At 47.7% G+C, this 24941-nt stretch overlaps 1 protein-coding gene and 1 pseudogene across 2 annotated transcripts; both read left to right on the top strand.

Annotated features, from left to right (window-relative positions):
• The first annotated feature begins 8495 nt into the window (after nt 1–8495).
• LOC143274258 (ETS translocation variant 1 pseudogene) lies at nt 8496–10185 on the top strand (annotated as a pseudogene).
• Nucleotides 10186–15197: 5012 nt separating this feature from the next.
• Cyp1a1 (cytochrome P450 family 1 subfamily A member 1) lies at nt 15198–22178 on the top strand. 2 transcript variants are annotated; one of them, XM_016004089.3, is made up of 7 exons: nt 15198–15603; nt 18309–19156; nt 19652–19778; nt 19866–19955; nt 20049–20172; nt 20322–20408; nt 20553–22178. In XM_016004089.3, exons 2-7 carry the CDS (start codon nt 18320–18322, stop codon nt 20860–20862), a joined length of 1575 nt encoding a protein of 524 aa, XP_015859575.1. In that variant the 5' UTR covers nt 15198–15603; nt 18309–18319; the 3' UTR covers nt 20863–22178. The 2 variants fall into 2 exon arrangements, with proteins under 2 accessions (XP_015859575.1, XP_006971586.1); XM_006971524.4 differs by having other exon boundaries at nt 15199–15603; nt 18306–19156.
• The last annotated feature ends 2763 nt before the right edge of the window (nt 22179–24941 follow it).

The following is a 24941-nucleotide window of genomic DNA, read 5'->3' on the forward strand; positions in this document are numbered from 1 at the left end:
ATATCAAGTTGAACAGAGAGGTGGGGGTTATTACAGACAGCTGAACAAGGAGGTGGTGTTATCACAAACAGATAAGGAGGCGGGGTTTATGGTACACAGTTGGATCAAGGAGACAGGTGTAGATAACCTCAGTAGGAGCAGTCTCTGGAGGGAGCAGACTTCAGACTGTAAATATCCAGGGAGGGGGGCATGGTGGACATTTTCTGTACAAACTGTCGACGTCCGCACACAGATCAGAAGGAAGGTTTTGGGTCTGAGCTTCACTTTGGGGGAGAAGACTTTGCCGTTTTCTCCACGGGCCTGAGGCTCTGGGGTCCTTGGCATGGCTATTCCCATGTAAATAGCATACATTCACTCCGGACTTCACCCACTCGGGGCTTACTTTGCTCTCTACAATATAGTCCAGGTTGGCCTAGGATTCAGGAGACTCCTGCTTGGGGTCCATGAATACTGAAATTATAGGCACGTGAATCTTTACAAACCTGACCAAGAGGGGTAACTGACCCCAGATTAGAAGGTGGGATGTCACCAGACCCCAGAAGCCCCTGCACATGCCCTCCTCAAAATAGCTACAATTCTGAATTCTTCTCATCTCCTCCTCTTCCTTCTCCTTTTTGAGACAGGATTTCTCTGTGTAACAGCTCTGGCTTTCCTGGATCTCACTATGTAGACCAGGCTGGCCTTGAACCCACAGAGATTCACCCACCTCTGCCACCCAATGCTGGGCTTAAAGGTATGTGCCATCACTGCCTGGCCAATCCTAACTTCTAATTGTATGGCTTCAGAAAAGGGCAGACTGCCCCTGTATATCAGCCAGCCATGGTATATCAAGTTGCAGTAAGACTAGGCACCTCCTCTCCCATTGAGGCTGGATGAGTCAACCCTGTAGGAGGAAAAGGGTCCCCCAAACAGGTAACAGAGTCAGAGACAGCCCCTGCTCCCACTGTTAAGAGTCCCACAAGAAGACCAAGGTACATAACTGTAACATATGCAGAGGGCCTAGATCAGTCCCATGCAGGCTCTCTGGTTGGCGATTCAGTATCTGTGAGCCCCTATGAGCCCAGGTTAGTTGATTGTGTGGGGTTTTTGTGGTGTGCTTGGCCCTTTTGGCTCTCACAATCCTTCCTCCCCCTGTTCCACAGTGTTCCCCGAGGTCCGCCTAGTGTTTGGCTGTGGGTCTACACATCTGTTTCCATCTTTTGCTGGGTGAAGCCTCTGACAATTGGGCTCGGCACCAATCTATGAATATAGCAGAGTATCGTTAGGAATCATTTCATTGACTTTTTTTTCCTCCAATCATGTTTGGTTCTGAGACAGAGTCTCAATGCATCTCTCTGGCTGGCCTGGGAGTTGCCATGTAGTCCAGGTTGGCCTAAAATGCACAGATCTATCTGTCTCTTTCTCCCAAGTGCTGGGATTAAAGGTGTATGCCACTATGTCTGGCTCTACTTTTATTATTTTATCTTTATTTATTTATTTATTTTTATTGAGACAGGGTCTCTCTACATAGTCCTGGCTGTTCTGGAACTCAATATGTAGACCAGGCCAGCCCTGAACTCAGAGAAAAGCAACTACCTTTATCTCTCAAGTGCTGAGATTAAAAATATGAGCCATCATGCCCAGCTACCTTTATTATTTTTAAATTCTATTTTATTTCAAGCATTTAAAAATTATTTTATGTGTATGAAAGTTTTGACTGCATATTTGTCTGGAGACCAGAAAGAGTGTCAGATCCCCTGGGACTGGAATTAATGCGAATTTTGAGTCTTCATGTGGGTGCTGGGAATGGAACCCAGGTCCTCTGGAAGAATAACCAGTGCTTTTAACTACTGAGCAATCCCTCCAGCTCTTTAAATGTTATTTTATGTATATGGGTGTTTGTCTGCATGTATGTCTGTGTACTACATATGTGCCTGGTGACCATGGAGGTCAGAAGAGGCCATCAGATCCCCTGGAACTGAAGATACAGATGGTTGTGAGATGTCATATGGGTGCTGGGAATCAAACCTGAGTCCTCCAGCCCCAAAGAAATGGTTATTTCTTTGGTTTTGTTTGCTTTTTAAAAAAAGGGTCTAAATCTGTAGTCCTCAAAGACACAGAGATCTGCCTGCCTCTGCCTTCTAAGTGCTGGGACTAAAGGTGTGTGCCTGGCTAAACCTTTATCTCTGGAAGGAATCTCTCAGTGAGCCTGAAGCCCCATGGTCTGACCAGACTAGACAGCCAGTCAGCTTCGAGTGTCCACCTTCCTCTTCACCCCCAGTGCTTAGGTTACAGATGTAGGTCACTATTCCCAGCTTTTAAAAATTGTTTTTAAAATTTATTTAGAAGGTTTTTGTATGTATGATGTGTGAATATTCGTGTATATGAATGTGGGCATGCATTTGTTAAGATCAAAGTCCAGCCTCGGGTTTCAGTTCTCAGTCTCCACCCTTTATGAGACAGGGTCTATTTTATTCACCACTACTCATGGCAGGACTTCTGACCCTTGAGCTTCCAGGGATTTTTCTGACTTCAACTCTCATCTTGCAGTAGTTGCTCAGGAAATACTTGCTACAGTCTGGTTCTATGTGTGTTTCTGGAGTCTGCACTTGGGTCTTCATGCTCGTGTGGAAAGCACTTTACTCACTGACCCATCTCCCCAATCCCAAGTCTGGATCTTTGCGTGATTTCAAGGAATCTGAATTCAGAGTTAAGGGGCTGCATCCAAGATAATGGCGAGCACTGCATGACAAGAGAGAAGGGACACTTCCACAGTCTTTCCCCGTGTGTTGAACTCCACTCTGCCTTTCTGACCCAACTCTCGCTTATCATTTTATACCCTGCTCAGTTATCACCACACTAGCCAGGACCCTCTCAATTCTTGCAGCCCTACCCATCACTGGCCTCCCTTCAGGACTATGTGTAGGTGGAGTTGTTCTGTGTCTTGGCAGTCACTCCCAAATAACCACACAGAGGCTTATTATTAATTATAAATGCTCAGTTGATAGCTTAGGCTTGTCTCCAGCCTAAGACAACTTACAACTTAAATTTCCTCGTTTCTATTAATCTATGTGCTGCCCCGAGGCTTTTTTACCTCATCTATGAACTTCTCATATTGCTTCTTTCAAGTCTGGCTTGGGACTCCTTAGACTTCTCCTCCTTCCCAGCATTCTCTTAGTCTAGTTCTCCAGTCTAACCTTATCCTGCCTAACCATTGGCAATCAGCTCTTTATTAGCCAATGACAGTAACAAATATTTACAGTGTACAAAGATTGTTCCACAGCAACTACATGTAACTTGGAGTTTGCTGTAACTTGGGGTATTTGAGTGTTCTTCAAAGGCCCATATATTTGAAGTTTGGTTCCCAGATCAATGCTATTAGGAATGGGTGAAAACTTTGAATTGTGGCCTTGTTGGAGGTTTGGGGTCACCAAAGGACTACCTTTGATGGGGATTGTGAGTCCCTAGATTTCTTCTTTTTTCTTTTCACCTCCTAGCTTTAGGGGAAGTAATTTTGCTCTGCCACACCCTCCCCTCTACAGTCCAAAACAACAGGGCCTTATGATTGTGGACTAAAACTTCTAAAACTGTGAGCCAGTAAACTCTCTCTCCAAACTGATAAGCTCAAGGATTTGTTGTAGGAATGGAGAGTTGGATAACCTAGAGGTTGACACAGCCTCAACTTTTATGTATACCTATAGTCTCTAGCACTGGGACCAGCACACAGCACACATCCAGAAAAAGGTTTGATAAATTAATCAGCATTCACATGCAAGGATATGAACCTGAACAAGAGTTTGGTGATGGTTCTTCTTAGGGAATTTTCTGCTTGGTCTTACAGATGAGTGAGAAAGCTTAGTGTTCTCTGATCATCTACTAAACTCAGGCTCTCCTACCAGTTAACACAGGACATCTCTGCTTCAGCTGCTATTACTACCAGATAGATTCATTATACTCTCATTTCTTGCTTAACTCAATGGAGACCTAGAGATGGCAAGTGACTGACCCTGAGCAAGATGTAGGAAAGGACAACAGTGGGCATGGGCAGAGGAAAGGGCAAAATCAGGAAGTTACTGTGCGTGAAGAATCAGGGGATTTCACTTCAAAGAGGAGGGGCAGGGGAGGGCTGAGGCTGTGGTGAGTGGAAAGATAGTGCTGGGCGTCCCTCATTTATTCAGGGTTATGGGGATAGCTCACTTGGTAGAGAGCTTGCCTGGCATGTATAAAGCCCTGGGTTCAAGCTCCAGCACCAAATAAAACCTGGCATGGTGGAGTATGCTTGCTGTCCCAACACTTGGGAGATGGAGGCAGGAAACCAGAAGGTCAAGGTCATCTTTGGTTACATAGGGAGTCTCCTCCGGTCAAGATACTGTCTTGGGGATTAAACTCTGACTGTCAGTCTATCTTGCCTGCCTGAAAAAAGGTTTTCTATTTTTGCTGTTTGTTTGCTACAGCTGTGAAATGTGCTAGCAGAACTGACATGTTGAGTACTTTATTCTCTTGAATTTTAAGCATAATTAAACACCCACAGCTCTCCAATCAGTGCTCCATGCTGCCACCTAAGGGAACTTTGTAAAACTGCATACCAGATTCCCCTCAAAGTTGCTTGTTAACTTTTCAAGGCATTTAAAAACAAATTTCCTCATCTTCCTCATCTTCCACCAGCCACAGGAGCCATCATATGATTCCTCCAGCTTCTGCCTCTGCACCCACACCTGTCGTTTCCACCACGCAGAGTACCTGACCCCTCCTCCAGCCGCTCTTCCTCATTCAAACAACACCCTCAAGAAAATGCATTGTTTTCCTGGTAAAGATGCTTGCTTACACCTCAACATTATGAAGTCCTGCTGACCAAGCATCTTTATTCCTCCAGCAAACCAAGCCCTCCGATGTGTGATTCCAAGGCCGTCTCCTTGGGGTTAGCCTTCTTTGGACATGGTTCCTTCATGGTATCACAATCAGGCTGTCATAGGTGTTTGGCTTCATTCTCCCTCTCTAGACTATGATGAGAGATCACTATACAGCCCAGGCTCATGGCAATGCTCCTGCCTCAGGCTATGAGTCATGAAATTACAGGTGCGCACTACCACTCCCAGTGCGGTCCCCTCTGTTACTCATCTGTTATATAGTGGGTGCAGTGGTGTTCTCTGAGTACAAACGAGTCTGCCCGTTGGGAGAAGGAGCTTAATGGTTGTCTCACTTACTTTTCTATTGCTGTGATAAAACACCATGACCAAAAGGAATTTAGGGAGGAAGGGGTTTATTTCATCTTATAACTTGTAGTCCATCATCCAGGAAGTCAGGGCAGGAACTGATGCAGAGACCACGGAGGAATGCTGCTTACTGGCTTTCTCGCTAAGGCTTGCTTTCTTATATACCCCAGGACCACCTGCCCAGGGGTGGCACCCCCTTCAATGGGCTGGGCCCTCCCACATCAATCACTAATTGAGAAAATTCATCACAGGTTTGCCTACAGACCAATTTGATAGAAGCCTTTCTCAACTGAGCCTCTCTCTTCTAAAATGATTCCAGCTGGGCAGTGGTGGTGTGCACTTCTAATCCCAGCACTCAGGAGGCAGAGGCAGGAGGATCTCTGAGTTTGAGGCCAGCCTGGGCTAGAGAGTGAGTTGCAGGACAGCCAAGGCTACACAGAGAAACCCTGTCTCGAAAAACCAAAAACAAACAAACAAACAAATAAATAAAATGATTCCAACTTGTGCCAAGTTGATATAAAACTAGCCAGCACAGTGGTAGAGCACCTGTCTAGTAGGCATGAGGTTTTCATTCATCCCCAGCGTGTGCACGCACGCGCGCGCGCACACACACACACTGCATCATTTACTGTTCTTGAAGAAAACTTCCATTTGTGATAATGCAGGCAAGCCTTGCATTCGTGAAAGAGTCTAACAACAAGCTAATTAAAACAAAACAAAACCCTTACGCTGTTGTACAGCCTGTAGTTACTCAGGAGCCTGAAATGGGAGACTTTCTTGCGCACAGGAGTTCAAGACTAGCCTAGGCAACATAGCCAGAGCCTGCCTCAGAAATAAGCAAATAAAATAATAAAAATCAAACAAACAAGCTGGGCGTGGTAATGTACACCTGTAATCTCAGCACTTGGAAGACTCGGGTAGGAGGGTTTGGAGTTCCGGGGCAGTCTAGGATATGTATTAAGTTCAAGGTTAATAGGGGCAATGTAACAAAATACTGTCTAAAGAAAACAAACGAAAAAGGAAAGAAAAAACAAGACCCGAGAGCAAGCGAAGAGCTCAGCAGGCCCAGGTTGCTGACCGTCCCTTGCACTGTCTCCTCTGTGCCAAGGCTGTGGCCTGGCCCTGCAGACTGTCAGGACCTCCCGCTCTGCTCCTTTACCTGTTCCCCCTTAGAAGGCTCTGGCATGGGATGGGAGGGAAGGAAGAGAAAGAAGCCGGGTTTTCCTCCCTCCGACTTCTTTTGTGAAGATAGACCTACTAGGCTGCTCTCTTCTGAGCATCTGAGTTCTGGAGTGGAGGGAGCTGGCGAGCAGGGAGAATAAAACAGAGGAGGGGAGACTTAGAGAAGGAGGGGAGCAGCCCTGGAAGCACCTCCCGGGCAGTGGCAAGGATTTCTCAGCGCCTTCGAAGCTAAACATCCCCAAAAACGTCCAAGCTGTCCATCTTGAGGAGGCTGGCAGTATTTCTGCAGCCAGGAACTGCAGGGTTGAGGCTGAGAGAGGCAGAGAACAATGGAGCAGCAGGAACCTGACCACAGCTGCCTGCTTCCCGAGGCACCTAAGAGCAGAAAGAAGTCTTGCATAGACTGCTGGTCAGCTCTGCTGAGAACAGGCGCCCCCTCACAGACACTCACCAGAGAACAAGCCAACAGCATCACTAGCTTCTGGAAATATGGCTAGTCAACCAAAGCTGCCCCGAATCTAAAGGGGAGAACAGTAGAAAGCTGAGAGATGGGGGTAACTTCTTAGGATTCTGCCCAGCCTTAGTGAGCCTTCTTTAGGTACATTGTATATGGTTTTGTTTGTTTGTTTGTTTGTTTGTTTGTTTGTTTGTTTGTTTGTTTGTTTTTTTGGTGGGGCAGTGGAGTCAGAGTCTCACTATGTAGCTCTGGCTGGCCTTGAACTCACAGAGCTCAACCTGTTTCTGCCTCTGCAATTAAAGGCATGCCCTGATGCAGGTTTGTCTAACATTCAGGAAGGCTGCTGGATTTGGCTCCCTGGCTGGCAGGCTTGCATTATAATTCTTGTACAAATTCTCGAAGCCCAATTCCTACTACAGAATGGAGAAGAAAAGAGGAAGAGGCAGAGGGAGGAAGAAAAAGGCAACAGCGCGGGGAAGAAGAAAAAAAAGGATTGGGGTAGAGAAAGGCCCAGTGGTGACGACTTAATTCAAATAACATGGATGCAGGATGGGGATATAGCTCAATGATAGAGTGCTTCCCTGGTTTACCAAGGCACTGAGTTCAAGCCCTAACGTTGCAAAAACATCCACAAAACCTCAGAAAGCAACAAAAGCATGGGGCTGGAAGGATGGCCCCGTGGGAAGAGCACTTGCTGTAGAAGCGTGAGGACTGAGTTCCCGATGTCAGCAACCATCTCTGAGCTTCATTGGCTTTGGGGAAAAATGGGTTCTAGATACATCTAGTTATCAATTCCCCCTCTGTGATTGGGGTGATTGCTTGATTTTTATCCCCCATCCTCCTTTCTCTCCTTTTTTTTTTCCTTTTGACACTTTGTGTGTGTGTGAATGATCTGGACAGCCCTGTTTATTTGTTTTTGAGATGTGGTTTTCTTTTTTTTTTTTCCAAGACAGGGTTTCTCTGTGTAGCCCTGGCTGTCCTGGAACTACATCTGGAAACCAGGCTGGCCTGGAACTTGGAGATCTCCCTGCCTCTGCTTTCCAAGTGTTGGGATATAAGGCATGTGCCACCACTGCCCAGTAAGATGGGGGGTGGGGAGATGGGCAGGTGTCTTCTCTAGACCAAGCTAGCCAGAACCTTTCCTATGGAGCTGAGCCTGACCTGTCTCCACTTTAAAGTGCTGGCATTTATAGACACTGGCCACCACACCCAGCTCCCTCTGTGACTTGCTTTAAAAACGAGCCCCAGATAACCAGTGTAACAGCCCCCACAGAAAGAGAACCTCCTTTTTCTCCTAGTAGTTCCATCAAAACTCCCACAGGAAGGCAGTTATGCTCACCACTGTATCACTTATGCAACTTGCCAGGGCTGTTACACAGAGAAACCCTGTTTCAAAAAACCAAAAAATAAAATAAAAGAAACAAACAAATAAAAACTCCCACAGGGATTCATGATTTTTTTTTTTTTTTTTTTTTTTTTTTTTTGGTTTTTCGAGACAGGGTTTCTCTGTGTAGCTTTGCGCCTTTCCTGGAACTCGCTATGGAGACCAGACTGGCCTCGAACTCACAGAGATCCGCCTGCCTCTGCCTCCCGAGTGCTGGGATTAAAGGCGTGCGCCACCACCGCCCGGCGGATTCATGATTTTTTAAAGCCTAAAAGCCATCTTGTTCCCCTCTAGGTTGATAGAAGTCCAGATCCCGAGGAAATCTCCAGCTAAATGCTCAGAATCTAAAACACTGAGCTAATATTTGCGAAGAGCAGCAAAATGGATGGATTTTATGACCAGCAAGTGCCTTACGTGGTCACCAACAGTCAGTGTGGGAGAAATTGTAACGAGAAACCAACAAATGTCAGGAAAAGAAAATTCATTAACAGAGATCTGGCTCATGATTCAGAAGAACTCTTTCAGGATCTGAGTCAGTTACAAGAAACATGGCTTGCTGAAGCTCAGGTACCTGACAATGATAAGCAGTTTGTGCGAGACTATCAGGCTGAAAGTTTGGCTTTTCATGGCCTACCACTGAAAATCAAGAAAGAACCCCACAGCCCATGTTCAGAACTCGGGTCTGCCTGCAGTCAAGAGCAGCCCTTTAAATTCAGCTATGGAGAAAAGTGCCTGTACAGTGTCAGTGCCTATGATCAGAAGCCACATGTGGGAATGAGGCCCTCCAACCCCCCGACACCATCCAGTACTCCAGTGTCCCCACTACATCATGCATCTCCAAACACAGCTCATACTCCGAAACCTGACCGGGCCTTCCCAGCTCACCCCCCTCCTTCTCAGTCCATACCAGACGGCACCTACCCCATGGACCACAGATTTCGTCACCAGCTTTCTGAACCCTGTAATTCTTTTCCTCCTTTGCCGACATTGCCAAGGGAAGGGCGTCCTATGTACCAACGCCAGATGTCTGAGCCAAACATCCCCTTCCCACCTCAAGGCTTTAAGCAGGAGTATCACGACCCAGTCTATGAACATAACACCATGGTTGGAGGTGCAGCCAGCCAAAGCTTTCCCACTCCTCTGATGATCAAACAGGAACCCAGAGACTTTGCATACGATTCAGAAGTGCCTAGCTGCCACTCCATTTATATGAGGCAAGAAGGCTTCCTGGCTCATCCAAGCAGAACAGAAGGCTGCATGTTTGAAAAGGGCCCCCGGCAATTCTATGACGACACCTGCGTTGTTCCGGAGAAGTTCGATGGGGATATTAAGCAAGAGCCAGGAATGTACCGGGAAGGACCCACATACCAGAGGCGAGGATCCCTTCAGCTTTGGCAGTTTTTGGTAGCTCTTCTGGATGACCCTTCCAACTCTCATTTCATTGCCTGGACTGGACGAGGCATGGAATTTGAATTGATTGAGCCTGAAGAGGTGGCCCGGCGTTGGGGCATTCAGAAGAACAGGCCAGCTATGAACTATGACAAACTTAGACATTCTCTTCGCTATTACTATGAGAAGGGGATCATGCAAAAGGTGGCATGAGAGAGATATGTCTACAAATTTGTGTGTGACCCGGAAGCCCTTTTCTCCATGGCCTTTCCGGATAACCAGCGCCCACTGCTGAAGACGGACATGGAGCGTCACATCAACGAGGAGGACACGGTGCCTCTGTCTCACTTTGATGAGAGCATGGCCTACATGCCAGAAGGGGGTTGCTACAACCCCCACCCCTACAACGAAGGCTACGTGTACTAAAATGAGTGACACTCAAGCAGGGCGCCCCGCGCTTCGCATCTTTTTGTCAAGATAGAGAGAATCAACAAATTCTCTTCAATCTTTGTTTTATTTTTGTTGTTTGTATTTTATTTTTTAAATAATAATACAAACGGGGGCTTTTCCTGTTGCATTATTCTATGGTCTGCCATGGACTGCGCACTTTATCTGAGGGTGGGTGGGAGTAATCTAGACATTGATTCTTTGTAACAGGAAGATGGTGGGCGAGTGGGCAGAGGGAACTGGGGGATTCTTTTTACTTAGGCTTGGGATGGGGTCCTACGGGTTTTCTGTATGATGAAGCTATATCATGTTTGGTCGATTTCATAATAACATAAGATAATTTTCTCGGTATCTACGGCACATTTGATTTCACATTGTGTAAATATCTACTTGGAGACTATTTGCCTTGGGCATTTCCCCATCATTACTGAAGTCTTTGCAGGTGTACAAAAATCTACTGTAAATGGCAGTTTAATGTTAGAAATGACTGTTTTTGCACCTCTTGTAAAAAAAAAAAAAAAGGTATTTAGCAATTGCAAAAAAAAAAAAAAAAAAAAACTCCCACAGGATTTTCATTGACCTAGCCTGGGGTAGGGTCAGCCTCGCCGAACTTAACAATTGAGAGTAAGGATCCAGCAGCCCCCAAAAGACAGTTGACACAGAATTGAACGTGGAAAGGAGACTAAATGCTGGGCTTGCTTGCTGAGCTTACAGAACCCTCACAAGTCCACTATCACTGGGGTGACCATGGAATTCAATGTAGGATGCCTCCCCTGCCCCCCACCTAACCAGTCTGGAATCTTTTCAGAATAAAAGAGGGCACTTTAAATAGTTATGTCAGAGCAACAGGTGTATTCATGACTTTTCTTGTTGCTGTGTCAAAGTAACTGACAAACAATTTGAGGAAAGAAGGGTCACACACAGGCCGCAGGCCGCACTGCCTCTGCAGTCGGGATGCAGAGGGAGGTGAATGCTGCTACTCCCGACTTTCTCCCTTGTATCCAGTCCTGGACCCTGACCCAAGAGCCAGTGCTATCCACATTGAAAGTCAAATCTCTTCAGAAATACCTTCACAGAAACACTCAGAGGTAGGTTTCCATGGCGATTCTACATTCAGGCAAGTTGACCAGCAATACTGACCACTACAACAGGGTTAGAGCAAGACTCTCCTAGGAAACTAACATTGCTTTAACTGCAGCAGACCAGAGCCCAGGCCGTGGAGAGCCGCGCCATCTGAGCCCTGGGACCTACCAATTGAATCCTGCTGGCTCTCTGGGCACAGATAGGGGAAGGTACTCGGGGCTCATATCTTGGCTGCACTGGAGGGTGACAGGGTGGGATGAGGACATATTGAGAGACAAGCTGCACGTTTCCACATCTACCCAAACTCTGCTCTTGCCATACTTTTTCCTCCCGCCTTCCACTACTATGTCTGCTCATACTGTGCGTCCCACCTAGGGTCAGCAATACCTCTTCTAAGTTCCTCACATCCATCCAAAGCTCCCCAGAGTCCCTATATCACCTGCCTCAGCCTTCTCTGGTTTCTGTAGCATCCCTGGGCTCTGCTAAGGCTTCCTTTGGGGTATGGTTCCTTTCTTTCCTGTTGGGTAAGGGATTTTTGTAGGGTCTAGTTTGTTTCCTGGCTTCTGCTACCTATCCCTCAGCAGTACTGACCAAAAACCCCCAGGAGTTGACTCTGCCAGTCTGACTGCCAAGCTGTCTGCCTCCCTTGAACCCAGAGCCCGCTCCCCTCCCAATGTGCTGCTGGTATCAGTCACTCAGAGAGTCAATGAGCTTCTCACGCAAAGGCATATAAACTTTGACCTCGGATTGGGTGTTAAACTCTGTGCCAAGGTCTCCAAACCTTCTGCCTGTCAATTAGTGAGGGATTAGAGGGCCCCATTCCTCCCATTGTGGCTGTTAGCCCAGACAAGCCTTGGTGATAGTGAATGTAAGACCCCCACTACCGCAGTGCACAGGGTCTGGGCAGATGAAGGTCTTGGCTTAGAGCCTGAGCTTGTCGCCCTGGGGCTCCCCTTAGCAGGAAGAGCCATTGCCCGGAAGCAAGATGCCAGAATTTTAGGTTCTGATGTCATCTGCCACAGGTCACTGGGCCTGTTCTTTCTGGCGTCAGTTTCTCCAGCTGAGAAGTAAAAGGAGGACTGGTTTTATTAGCTAATAAAGTGTTTGGAGTCAAGAGTCTGGCAGAGGTCATGAGCCAAGCAGTGGGGCTTCCTGTGTTCCTGGCTGTGTGGAACTAGGCCTTCCAGCCATGAGGAGCAGGCTTCCACAACACTCTGGAGCTAAGGTACCGGTAGGGACAACAGAAATAAGAGGAAGAGAGTGATTGTAGAGCAGGCGGAGGGATCTAGAAGTGTCTTGCTCCTGCTGGAGGCCAGGATTTACTTCTACATAAGCTCTTTCAGCCCCCTGGTTCTTGGTCCAAAGTGGGTACGATGAAGTTTCTTAGGCTGAGTCAGAGATGCAGTGAGTGGAATGCCTGTAAAGATGCTGAGAAGACCCACGTTGCCTCCTATGTCCCCTGCTTGTCCTGTTGCCTAATTTATCTTCCCTTTCTTTTTTTTTTATTGTATTTTATTTTTTGGTTTTTCGAGACAGGGTTTCTCTGTGTAGCTTTGGAGCCTGGCCTCGAACTCACAGAGATCCGCCTGGCTCTGCCTCCCGAGTGCTGGGATGAAAAGTGTGCGCCACCGCCTCCCAGCTATATCCCCCCTTTCTTTTCTCTCTTTGTTGCTGTTCCTCCTTTTTATTTTTTCCAGTCTTGCTATGTCTGTTACCTATGTACTCCTGGCTGTCCTAACGTTACTATGTAGCCCAGGCCAACCTTGAAGTCATGAAAATCCTCTTGCTTCAGCTTCCCAAGTATTAGGGTTAAAGGTATGTACTACCATGCCCAGCGCTCGTTGCCTAATTTTTATCATTGCACACTTGGGGTTCAGTACCACTGCTGCCATGTCCCCATCTGATCATGCAGTTTTGGCAGTCATGTCTACCTCACAAAGACTTGTATGTCTGATTAATTTTCCACATGCGGATTTTCTGCATTGGGGCACAGAGGAAGAACAGGCAGGGTGGATGAGGGTCACAGCTATGGGGTCAGATGTCCTGAGGATGGCTATGGAGAAGTTCTGGAACTGACATCAGGTGGAATCTAACTTGCTGTGGAAAAGATGCAGAAAGGGATCCAGGGGGAAGCCATGTTTCATTTAAGACTCAGAATTGGGACTGCTAGATGCCTCCATGGGCAGACCTGGTAGATTCTGCAAGAGATTCTGGTTTCTATCTTCAGATGCTCGAAGGATTTAAGCAAAAGTGACGACAGAAAGTTTCTGCACATTCTGGGAGGCACCGTGGGGAAGAAGGAGTTGGAATAGTCAAAAAGCAAAGGGGAGCAGCGACAGGGACCTGGATGAGACTGTGGCCATGGGGCTAGACAGATGTCGAAATGGACAGAATTATTCTTGGCCCTTCCGTCTATTTCCAGCACAGAAGCCTGAGCAATCTTACTCAGCTCACACCTCGTCCACACTACATAGTCTCATCTTCCTCGTGGGGGTGCTTCTTGCATGGGGGCAAATGTCAGGACACCTCCCCCATTCCTACAACCTCTACACATAACTAGCCCCTCTGGAACCACAGTGTTTAGGATGCACCCTCTGTCTCCAGGTAGGCACCTGGGAGGTTGGATTCTTCATTGCACTTTTACCCATACTCAGTGTCATCTCAGAGCGCACGCGCCAGGCCACCCCATTTGCAGTTGTAAACTGGCCCCTGCTTATCATTTTAGTTTTCTATCCCCCCCCCCCTTTTTTTTTTGCACCATGCCAGGTCTCTGTGTTTTGTTGCTTATCACCTGTCTCCCTCCTGCAGAGGGTAAACTCAGTCAAAGGGGCATTGTTAGATTCGTGCCTAGTGTCCAGCGCATAGTAGGCACTTGCGAATATTTGGGCAATGCCAGAGGGTGGCATGTGACTGGAGGGGGAGGTGAGGGTGGTGGATAAGGTTTTTGTTTTTTTCTGGTTTGGTCACAGAGCAGATGTCAGTGTTATATCTGGGCTCAAGGCTCACAGGGGAGGGCAGGTGAAGATGTTAGGAACAGACTGAACTGAGTTAACAAGTTTAGTTTTTCTCCTTAGACATCTTTCTTTGGGAGCACTCTTCAGGGCCAGAGAGTGCCTGCAAAGCAGCTAGCTAGGCGTGCCGGGTGGTGCTGCGTGTCTTGCCACTAAAAATGTGGACACACGCTGTCAGGCCTTTGCTCTCAGGCAGAAGCCAAGCTCCGCACGCAAACCTGGCCCTTTGCACCGCCCTAGCAAAGCTTAGACTACTTCTATCTCTCAAGCCCCACCCCAACGCCCTAAGAGAGACTGGCCCTTTAAGAGCCTCACCCCGGTTCCCCTCCCCCGCTAGCGTGACTACACTGGGACCCGCGCCCGGTTGTGAGCTGGGTAGCTGGGTGGCTGCACGCGGGCCTCCAGTTCCTTCTCACGCTACTCACAGCACCTCGCCCCCAGTAGGTGGGGCTGGGACAGGCAGGCCGACCTCTGCCCCCGGAGGAACGAGCAGGCTCACGCACGCACTCCCCAAGAGCCTGCGTGCACCAAGCATCCCCCTTTGTGGCCCCTGATCCTCTTGCCAGCTCGCGTGAATCCTCCCTCCACCCTTTCCTCCACTCTCCGCCGCTAGCTCCGCAGCTACCCATCGCCTGATTTCTCTATGTGGTCTGCTTCTGTATGCAAAACACTAGCAAGCCCCGGGAGCCCAGAGGGAGCTGCAAGAGGGGTCTCCAACGCTTGTAGCTTGCCTAAAGTGACCCTAGAGGTGCTATCCGTACGCCTGCCATCCATCCCCACCCCTAGATCAAGCAGCACGAACTTCGGCCGGTCCCCAATCTGTGAAGGACAGAGTCAGTCCAATGGCGCCACTGGCCTTCCTGTCCGTGACCTCGGGGCTGGGGTCGTTGCGCTTCTCACGCGAGTTTGGACTCAGGAGCCAGGGAAGGAAAGTCACCAAGTCACCACCCAGCAGTTCTCCTTCCACTAGCCTTTCCTGGCACCCATTGGCTTGTAGTGGGCGAGAGGATCTTACACACCCAGTGTTTTCGGGGTGCAAAAATAGTGGACCCCCGTGGCCCGGAATGGAGCCCCCAGTACTCGGTTTTTAGGCTGCCCCAGGATTTCCGCTCAACCGCCCCCCAAGCAGGATTCTGTGCTGTCCATGGAGCACCTTGAAAGTGGGGGTGACCCCAGCCTTCACTTTTTTATGTGCCCACACCTGTATCAGATGTCCCCATAATGGCTTCTTGCCAATCTCACCCCCCACTCCTGCCTAGAGCGTTCCCTAAGGCTGCCCCTCCCTCTGTCCCATCACTGGGCTCCAGGGGAGAGGGCGTGGCCACAGACACCGAGTCCTATAAAGGTGGTGATGCCTTCACCCTGACCTTGAAGGTGGTAGTTCCTTGGAGCCTTCCCTGATCCTCCTTGGGGTCCCCAGCGAACACTCTTCAGTTCAGCACCTCCTCACAGCCAAAGGTGAGTACTGGGAGCTCCTGGCTTGGCTCTTCTTCCCAATAAAAGGATAGTTTGGATGAGGGGGTGCCGGGTAGCCCCTCCATGATAAGAGACTAAAAGCCTTTTTTTGTGAGCAGGCAAATTCCTTAGGGGAGAAACTGAGCCCAAAGAACTAAAAGGACTTGCCTAAGTTCCAGTAGCTAGTGTCAGATCTTTATATAGAAATGAGATAAATACCCTCCGCTTCCAGGTCAACTCCCACTGCCTCACTGATCGCTGGGGGCTTCCTCGTCCCTGCACCGTGTAGCTCTTTCCTCGGGACTGCCGGTGGGGGAGAGGGCTCCTCTCTGCGTGGATAGGGGAGATGCATTGAGCTTTTTCTAGCTGTTCTCTGTCTTATTTAAAAACTACCCCTGATAGTCTGTACCCTCCCAAAGGGTAGCAAGTCAGAGCTAAGAGTTTCTGGCTGGCCTCAGCAGGAGCTTTGGCACCACCCACTACTCAGGGGTTCCCTATCCCACGCACAGTCTCTTCCATCCTTACAGGGGTACAATCAGCTTGATAGACTGCTAGCTGGTGGAAATATGAGTTGCATTTCCCCCTGGCTCTTCCATCTTCCAAAGGGGATGCCAATTATGTTGAAGGGGAAACTATGGCATACACAGGGGGACAGTATCCCCACTTCACTGAAGGAAGATACTGAGTCTCCAGCATGCTTTGAGAGTCACCTTCTCCAGGAAGCCCCTTCCCCTTCAAGGTGACTGTAGTCTTTGGGGGAGGAACTGTACATCTTCTTGTCTTATGTGGTTCAGAGCTTGTCCTAGGATCTGTGCTCTCTGAATTGGGCAAACTTTATTTTTGTTTGTTTGTTTGTTTGTTTTTCGAAATAGGGTTTCTCTGTTTGGCTCTAGCTGTCCTAGAACTGGCTCTGTAGACCAGGCTGGCCTCAAACTCAGAGATCCATCTGCCTCTGCCTCCTGAGTGCACCACCTCCCAGCTGACTTGGGCAATCTTCTCTTACTTCTCTCGGTTACATAATCAAAGCTTCAAAGGTAAAAGGACTGGTCCAGGACCACCCGGACCACATTTCACTGCAAAGTGACTCTCCTGACTGGGCAGAGCAGTAGAGCAGACTGTAAAGTTGCATACCTTTTCTGGAACAAGCCTAAAGAGAAAGTGTCCTCTCAGTTCTGGTTAAGTTTAGATCCGTTCTTGGTTTTTCTGATTCCAGTCAGTAGTTTTCTTACAGCCCTAACCTAGTGGGAATCTTCTATTTACTTACTTACTTACTTATTTATTTATTTATTTATTTATTTATTTATTTATTTATTTATTTATTTATTTATTTATTGCTTTCTTATGACCTGCAAAAGTGGGGGAAGCCAGGCTATTCATTCATGAGCAATGAGCACAACAAAAAGCCTGGCCTGGATTACTGTTATTCGGAGCCGTATCTATCTGCTTTTGAAGTGTGGCTCGGCTGAGCTGGGAGAACCAGACCTGAGAGTAACGGGCCTTGGGGATTGGTTGTCTGTGCCCTCTCCCATTCCTGTCCTCTACTGGGGTTAAGTGACCATCTTTAGACCCTGCGATGAACATGGAGAACTGAGAACTCGAATGTTTTCACTCTCAAAGGGAGGCACCTGTGATGGTAGCTGGACGTTCCATGGAGCTTTCCCTAAGAGCTCTCTCGCGATTGCTGACTGACTTGGGCAAGTCAGTGCCCCATTTGCAGGTTTAGTTCCCCCTAGAGTATGAAATGAGGCCAAAGGAGCAAATGATCTCTAATTCCCCGATAAGATGGCTTTTCCAAAGGTGGCGGGTAGGACCCAAAGAGACCCTTTGGGTGATATGTGTTAACTGTGCATTTATTGGAATGGGTTGGGGGGGAGATCAAAGCTGTATTTAGACACAGAGATTGTTTAGGATGATGCTACCTGGTGGATGTAAAGCTGATTTTAGAAAATACAAAGTAAATGACAGCATTGAAGTTAATGGAAACCATAGACATTGGAAGTCACTGTTTGAAATCCCACAGTTGCCGGGCAGTGGTGGCACATGCCTTTAATCCCAGCACTTGAGAGGCAGAGCCAGGCGGATCTCTGTGAGTTCAAGGCCAGCCTGGTCTAGAGAGTGAGATCCAGGACAGGCACCAAAACTGCACAGAGAAACCCTGTCTCAAAAAAAAAAAAAAAAAAAAAAAAAAAAAAAAAAAAAAAGACAGAAATCTCACAGTAGTAAAGAGAGGTTTTCTGGAAGTGAGTGACTTGGGTTGAAAATGTACCCAAACTTCCTACCTGTGTAGCTTTGAGAATGTTACTTACCCTCTCTGTCTTACTGAAGCCTTCCTTCCTCATAAGCTTAGGGCTAGGATTGAATAAAAAAAAAAAAAGACTGTGTGAGTGGGAAGAATATGATCAACATATATCGTATGAAAAAACCAAGACCAAATCACACTTAGCTTCCAGGGTACTGAGACTTCTCTACAAGAGAGCTTAGTCCACCTGATCCTAGCCTTTCTGTGTGTGGGAAAAAAGAACTGTGGAATTTTGGGCACACAGTGGCAGCTCAACAAACCATCTCTGTCTCTCTCCATGCCCGGTAGGCAGCTCTAGGTGGAAGGCTTCTCCTTTCTTTAACCAGCACGGTACCACTTCAGGATACTCATCCCTCACCCTCAGTCTGATGGTCTGTCTTTTCTTTCTTCTTGCCTAATCTCTCAGCAGCCACCTAGATCATGCCTTCCATGTATGGACTTCTAGACTCCATGTCAGCCACAGAGCTGCTCCTGGCCATCACCATCTTCTGCCTTGGATTCTGGGTGGTCAGAGCCACAGGGACTCGGGTTCCTAAAGGCCTGAAGACTCCACCTGGACCCTGGGGATGGCCCCTTATTGGGCATATATTGACCCTGGGGAAGAACCCACACCTATCACTGACAAAGCTGAGCAAGCAGTATGGGGATGTACTGCAGATCCGCATTGGCTCCACACCTGTGGTGGTGCTGAGTGGCCTGAACACCATCCGGCAGGCCCTGGTGAAGCAGGGTGAAGATTTCAAGGGCCGGCCAGACTTTTACAGTTTTAATTTCATCAGTAATGGCCAGAGCATGGCTTTCAACCCAGATTCTGGACCAGTATGGGCTGCCCGGCGGCGCCTGGCCCAGAATGCCTTGAAGAGTTTCTCCATAGCCTCAGACCCAGCTTCTGCATCCTCTTGCTATTTGGAGGAGCATGTGAGCAAGGAGGCTGAATACCTAGTCAACAAGTTCCAGAAGCTGATGGCAGAGGTTGGCCACTTCGACCCTTATAGGTATTTGGTAGTGTCTGTGGCCAATGTCGTCTGTGCCATGTGCTTTGGCCAACGTTATGACCATGATAACCAAGAGCTGCTTAGCATAGTCAACCTGAGCAATGAGTTTGGGGAAGTTACTGGCTCTGGATACCCGGCTGACTTCATCCCTGTCCTCCGCTACCTGCCTAACTCTTCCCTGGATGTCTTCAAGGACTTGAATAAGAGGTTCTACAGCTTTATGCAGAAGTTAATCAAAAACCACTACCGAACGTTCGAGAAGGTAGAGGCTTGGGAGAAGCAGGTGGTGGTCAGGGAAGCAAGTAGGGTCTGGGGCCAGAACGCCACAGACAAGCCTGAAGCCAGGAGCAGGGTGCACTCCCTCCTCAGAAGGTCACTAGAGCTTTTCTTGGCTAATCCCTCTGTGTGGCCATCGGACAAGAGCCACTGAATAGGAGGAGCCCTGGGCCACTTCTTGCTGGACCAGGAAGAGTTAAGGAACCTGTCTCCTGGCCTCACGGTAGAAAAACATTAAAGAACATCTAATTACTAAGAGTGTGTCAGGTTCTGTGCCTCGAGAGTCTCTTGAGCTGGGGCCATCAGTTCTCTGAGGTAGGAAAGAGACTTGGAGAGGCCAAGGGAGGCTAGGAAAGCAGCTTCAGAGTGTCATTTCTTGAACAGGTTGCTAATGACTGGGAGGGACCAGGCCTAGATGGAGAGGTAGGTCTGGACTGTAGTGGGTAGCCATTCATTCACTTTGTGCTCCTTTGTCTCCCAGGGCCACATCCGGGACATCACAGACAGCCTCATTGAGCACTGTCAGGACAAAAGGTTGGATGAGAATGCCAATGTCCAGCTGTCGGATGATAAGGTCATTAGTATCATTTTTGACCTCTTTGGAGCTGGTATGTGCTCTTCAGTGTATAATTTCTGTGCTCAGGTAGCCGAAGCTGCCGCATACCTAACTTCTCCCTCTCTTCTGTCCTGTTCAGGGTTTGACACAGTGACAACTGCTATCTCTTGGAGCCTCATGTACCTGGTTACAAACCCTAGGGTACAGAGAAAGATCCAGGAAGAGCTAGGTAGGTGGTGGCTCCATTCAAAGGACTCTAAGTGGGGGACTCTGATAAAGTCTTGGCAACCCCTTAATCTTCTTGAATCCCTGTATTCTGTAGACACCGTGATTGGCAGGAGTCGGAGGCCCCGGTTTTCTGACAGATCTCAGCTGCCCTATCTGGAGGCCTTCATCCTGGAGGTTTTCCGGCATTCATCCTTCACCCCTTTCACCATCCCCCACAGGTCAGGCAGGCCATAGAGCCATTGATATTTGATACTAGACCTTAGTCTAGTGTGCACAGTGAGTCGGAGCTCCTGGGAGGGACATGGCATGGGGAACGGGGAGATTTCTCCTGTGGCCCTGAGCCTGACTGAGCTTCCTCTTTCCCCAGCACCACAAGAGACACAAGTCTGTGTGGATTCTATATCCCCAAGGGACGTTGTATCTTTGTGAGCCAGTGGCAGATTAACCACGACCAGTAAGTTGACGGGGCAGTGGAAACTCCTGGGTGGGTTAGGTCCATCCTCTCCTGGGCTTCAGACCCTCCTGCCCCTTGGAAATGACCTAATTGATACTTATAAGCCCCTGATCATCTACTTCAACTATCTCCTTTTGCTTACAGGGAACTGTGGGGTGACCCAGACAACTTTCGTCCTGAAAGGTTTCTCACCTCCAGTGGCACTCTGGACAAAGCCTTGAGTGACAAAGTCATTCTCTTTGGATTGGGCAAGCGGAGGTGCATCGGGGAGACCATTGGCCGATTGGAGGTCTTTCTCTTCCTGGCCATCTTGCTGCAGCAAATGGAATTCAACGTGTCACCAGGAGAGAAGGTGGATATGACTCCTATTTATGGACTGACTTTAAAGCATGCCCGTTGTGAGCATTTCCAAGTGCAGATGCGGTCTTCTGAGCTTCAGCATCTCCAGGCTTAGACTGTCCTGTAGTCCCCAGACCAGGGGGCTGTTCCAGGGATTTAACAGATTCTGGGGAGTTGTGCCTGCCTTCTACTTTGGACTTGCTTTTCTATATGCTGATCTCAGACACTGGGCACAGCAGTGGCCCACAGGAACTTCAGAGCCTTCCTAAATTCAGCTTCAGCTAGGAGACCTGAAAGGGTAAGCGGGTCTCTGGGCCTCAGAAAAGCCCCGAAGAGCTCTCTGGGTGCTCCAGTGGCTGGCCAGTTTGAAAGATGCTTAGAGCAGGTCATGCCAGGATCTATCGGGGTTCTTTGACAACTGGGAGCTATGCAGAACAGAGGGAGAAGACAGCTCAAAATACTGAGGTGCTCTTGCCATTTGCTAAGGCAAATGAGCAGCCTTCCCACGTGGGTCTAGGACACTGTCTGTGGAGATCACCTTTATTCACTCTTTATTGGACTAAACAGGTTTCTCCTGTCCTTGCAAAGCCCCCGTTCCTGTTCAGGAAGTGCTGGGTCTTGTGTCTAGGAAGATCCAAGAACAGAGGGACAGACTCTCTGGACAGTAGGACCAGGTCTAGAGTAAAGGGATGACTTTTGAGACAGAGTCTTGTATAGCCCACTCTGCCTCTGAACTTGCTATGTAGCCAAGGATGGCCTTGAATTCCATATTCTTTTTCTTCTTTTACCAACCTTCTGAGTACTAGGATGTAGTCACAGACCACTGTATCATCTCTTGGTCTCTCTTCTTTACTGTACAAAATGTTCATTTAAAAAATGTTTGGGGGCTGGAGAGATGGCTCAGAGGTTAAGAGCACTGACTGCTCTTCTAGAGGTCCTGAGTTCAATTCCCAGCAACCACATGGTGGCTCACAACCATCTGTAATGAGATTTGGTGCCCTCTTCTGACCTGCAGTCATACATGCTGTGTACATAATAAATAAATAAATCTTTTTAAAAAAAATGTTTGTACAGCTAGGCAGCAGTGGTGCACACCTTTAATCCCAGCACTTGGGAGGCAGAGCCAGGTGGATCTCCGTGAGTTTGAGGCCAGCCTGGTCTACTGAGCAAGATCCAAGACAGGCACCAAAACTACATGGAGAAACCCTGTGTTGAAAAAACAAAAAACAAAACAAAACAAAAAAACCCAAAAGTTTGTACACAAGACCGTTTTTGGGCCTGTATTTTGCTTATGCATTTATATTAGTCATATCTTAAGAGCTTTAGGTCAATGCATTTAATGCCACAGAGAAAACCCTAACTCAAGTATCTAGAAATATATAGGAAATACCTATAATAAATAAAATATTACCTGGAAGTACGACACATGAAGATGTTTTTGTTGTTGTTATTGTTTTCTTTTTTTGTTTTTTTGAGACAGAATTTCTCTGTGTAACAGCTCTAGCTGTTTAGAACTTGCTCCATAGGCCAGGCTGGCCTTGAACTTACAGAAATCCACCTACCTCTACCTCCTGAGTGCTGGGATCAAAGGTGTGCACTACCACCGCCCAGCCATGTGGAAAGGGTTCAGCCTGAAGTTAGGCCACATTCACACCTTGAGCTCAGTCTTCCGCTGTGTCTTCTCATGGCGATGGAGAGGTGAAGGACTCAGGCAGAGGGTCGGTGGTGTCTGACTCTCTAACTTGTCACACGCTGATGGAGTATATCCTCTTGAACGCTAAACTAAAGGCTGCTTTCAGAAGCCCCCAGAGCTGGTGGAAAGGTCTGATCCATAAGCACATTATGTAATTCGTGGTAACCAGGGCTTTACTAGTCCTGCATAGGGAACATGGGTTCTAGAGCTGGTGATGGAGCCAGGTGAGGACAGATGCTGGGGCCCTCGGTCTTTGGGGGGCATCTGAGCAGAGCCCTCCTTAAGGATGAGAAGCCATCACATTTCAATGCAGAAAGCCTCATCCCTCAGGAATGTCTGTGGCAGTGTCCACTAGGGGTGAATGCCAGACCCATACAACCAGAAGTTCCAGTGACTAGTGTGCTAAGAGGACCTGCATCTTGGGATGTGACCCTTCCTAGTATCACCCCACTCAACTTCCTTCTCAAACAGCTTGTAGTGGCTAGCAGTTATCGGTCATGCTTTCTGACTGGAGTAGATAGTTTTCCATTCACCAAGAGCTTCAGGCCACCATAAGGAGCAAACCAAAGTCAGAGGGAACAATGATGCCCAGTTACCAATCTTACAGTTTTTGTTAAAAACAAAAACAAAAAACAAAACAAACAAACAAACAAAAACTTTGGAGCTAGAAACCTAACTCAGTTGAGAGTTGTCCAGCATGCCAAATCCTTGAGTTCCTATGGTAGCACACACCTGTAATTCTAGCAAGCAGGGGATCAAGACAGGATGGTCAGAGGTTAAACATCAGTCTCAGCTACAGAAAATTTGCAGCCAGCCTGGAATACATGAGATCCTGCGTGGAAACAGCAAACAAATGTGTATTATCTGCTATAATATAGAGGAGCCTATAAACTATCCAGAGTAGGCAAATAGAGTCGGAAATTAGTTTAGTGATTATCAGGGAACATAGGGCAAAGGGAATTGGGAGATTGTAGTGATATTTTATCTGTGTACCCCCAATAAAACCTATCTGAGGATCAGAGGAAAAAGCCAGCCACTATAGTAAATACAGAAGTCAGGCGATTTCTAGCTCATGCCTTTAATCCTAGCATTCGGGAGGCAGAGATCCATCCAGATCTCTGTGAGTTGGAGGCTACACTGGGAACAGATCCAGGCATGGTGGCACATGCCTTTAATCCCAGCACTAACCAGGGAGGTCTTGAGGTCTGTACAGACAGACAGGAAGTGACAGAGCTGGGCAGAAAGAGGAAGTGATGTAGCTGGGCAGAGAGAGGAAGTGAGATGGCAGGGACAGAAAGGCATATAGGCATGGGTATACAGGAAGTAGGTCTCTTTGGAGGCTGAGGAGTTGGTTAAGGTGAGGTTGAATGTGGCTTGTCCTATTCCTCTAATCTCTCAGTTTTCACCCGAATATCTGGCTCTGGGTTTCTTATTAATAAGACCATTTAGCAATTCATCTTACAGGAGGTAAAGGGTCTCTTCCAAAATTGGGAAGATATTCTAAAGCTAGGAGTGATAATTGTATAACTTTGTGAATATTCTAAAAATAAAACCAACAGCAGCAAACCAAGGAGGCCTAGAGAGATGGCTCAGCAGTTCAGAGTTCTTGATGCTCCTCCAGAGGACCCAAGTTTCATTCTCAGCACCCTTGTAGGGAAGTTCACAATTGCCTGTAACTCCAACACCAGGGGAATTGACACCCTCTTCTGGTATCTCTGGGCACCTAGGTGCACCCCCCCAAACATGTGCACATGCCCTCCCCAATACTCACATACCTACAAAAAGTAAATCTTCATTTAAAAAAACAAAACAAAACAAAAAAAAAACAACAATGAATTGTGCAGGTTAAAATGGTAGGGGAAAAAAAACATGTAGCATGAATCTTAAAGGTACTTATTAATAAAAATCAAACCTGAGGCCAGTTATTGGGGTGAACTGGAAGACCAGAGAAGCAGAACAAGCCACAGCTTCCTCACCTTGCCAGTTCCTCAGCTGATCCTGTTTCCTCAGACTGGATGCCTCTGAGGCCTCATCCAGAATGAATCTCAGCTGAACTGCTGCTTGAGAGCCTGAAAGCTTAACCAGCCAAATGCTTCTAGTTCCTGGTCTTCAGGCCTTATATACCTTTCTGCTATCTGCCATCACTCCCTGGGATTAAAGGCTCACTTCTTGGGATTAAAGGTGTGTGTCACCATGCCTGGCTGTTTCCAATGTGGCCTTGAACTCACAGAGATGCAGAGGGATTTCTACCTCTGGAATGCTAGGATTAAAGGTGTGTGCTACCACTGCCTATCCTCTATGTTTAATATTGTGGCTGTTCTGTCTCTGATCCCAGAAAAGTTTATTAGGGTGCACAATATGTTGGGGAACACAATACCACTACATTTCCCCCTTTTTTGTCTAATATTTAAAAAAGCTTATAACTAATACAAGAAAAATTATATCCAATAAGTATATACAATATACACAGTCAAGATTACATTAATGATGTCTAGTCCATT

Source organism: Peromyscus maniculatus, chromosome 7 (genome assembly GCF_049852395.1).
Source record: "Peromyscus maniculatus bairdii isolate BWxNUB_F1_BW_parent chromosome 7, HU_Pman_BW_mat_3.1, whole genome shotgun sequence".
In the NCBI taxonomy this organism is placed as follows: domain Eukaryota; kingdom Metazoa; phylum Chordata; class Mammalia; order Rodentia; family Cricetidae; genus Peromyscus; species Peromyscus maniculatus.

Excerpts from the sequence above, each read along its gene's own strand:
- Cyp1a1 (XM_016004089.3), top strand. The coding sequence starts at position 18,320 with ATGCCTTCCATGTATGGACTTCTAGACTCCATGTCAGCCACAGAGCTG. Across the intron at positions 19,157-19,651 it reads ACTACCGAACGTTCGAGAAG|GGCCACATCCGGGACATCAC; the intron begins GTAGAGGCTTGG and ends TTTGTCTCCCAG. Across the intron at positions 19,956-20,048 it reads AAAGATCCAGGAAGAGCTAG|ACACCGTGATTGGCAGGAGT; the intron begins GTAGGTGGTGGC and ends TGTATTCTGTAG.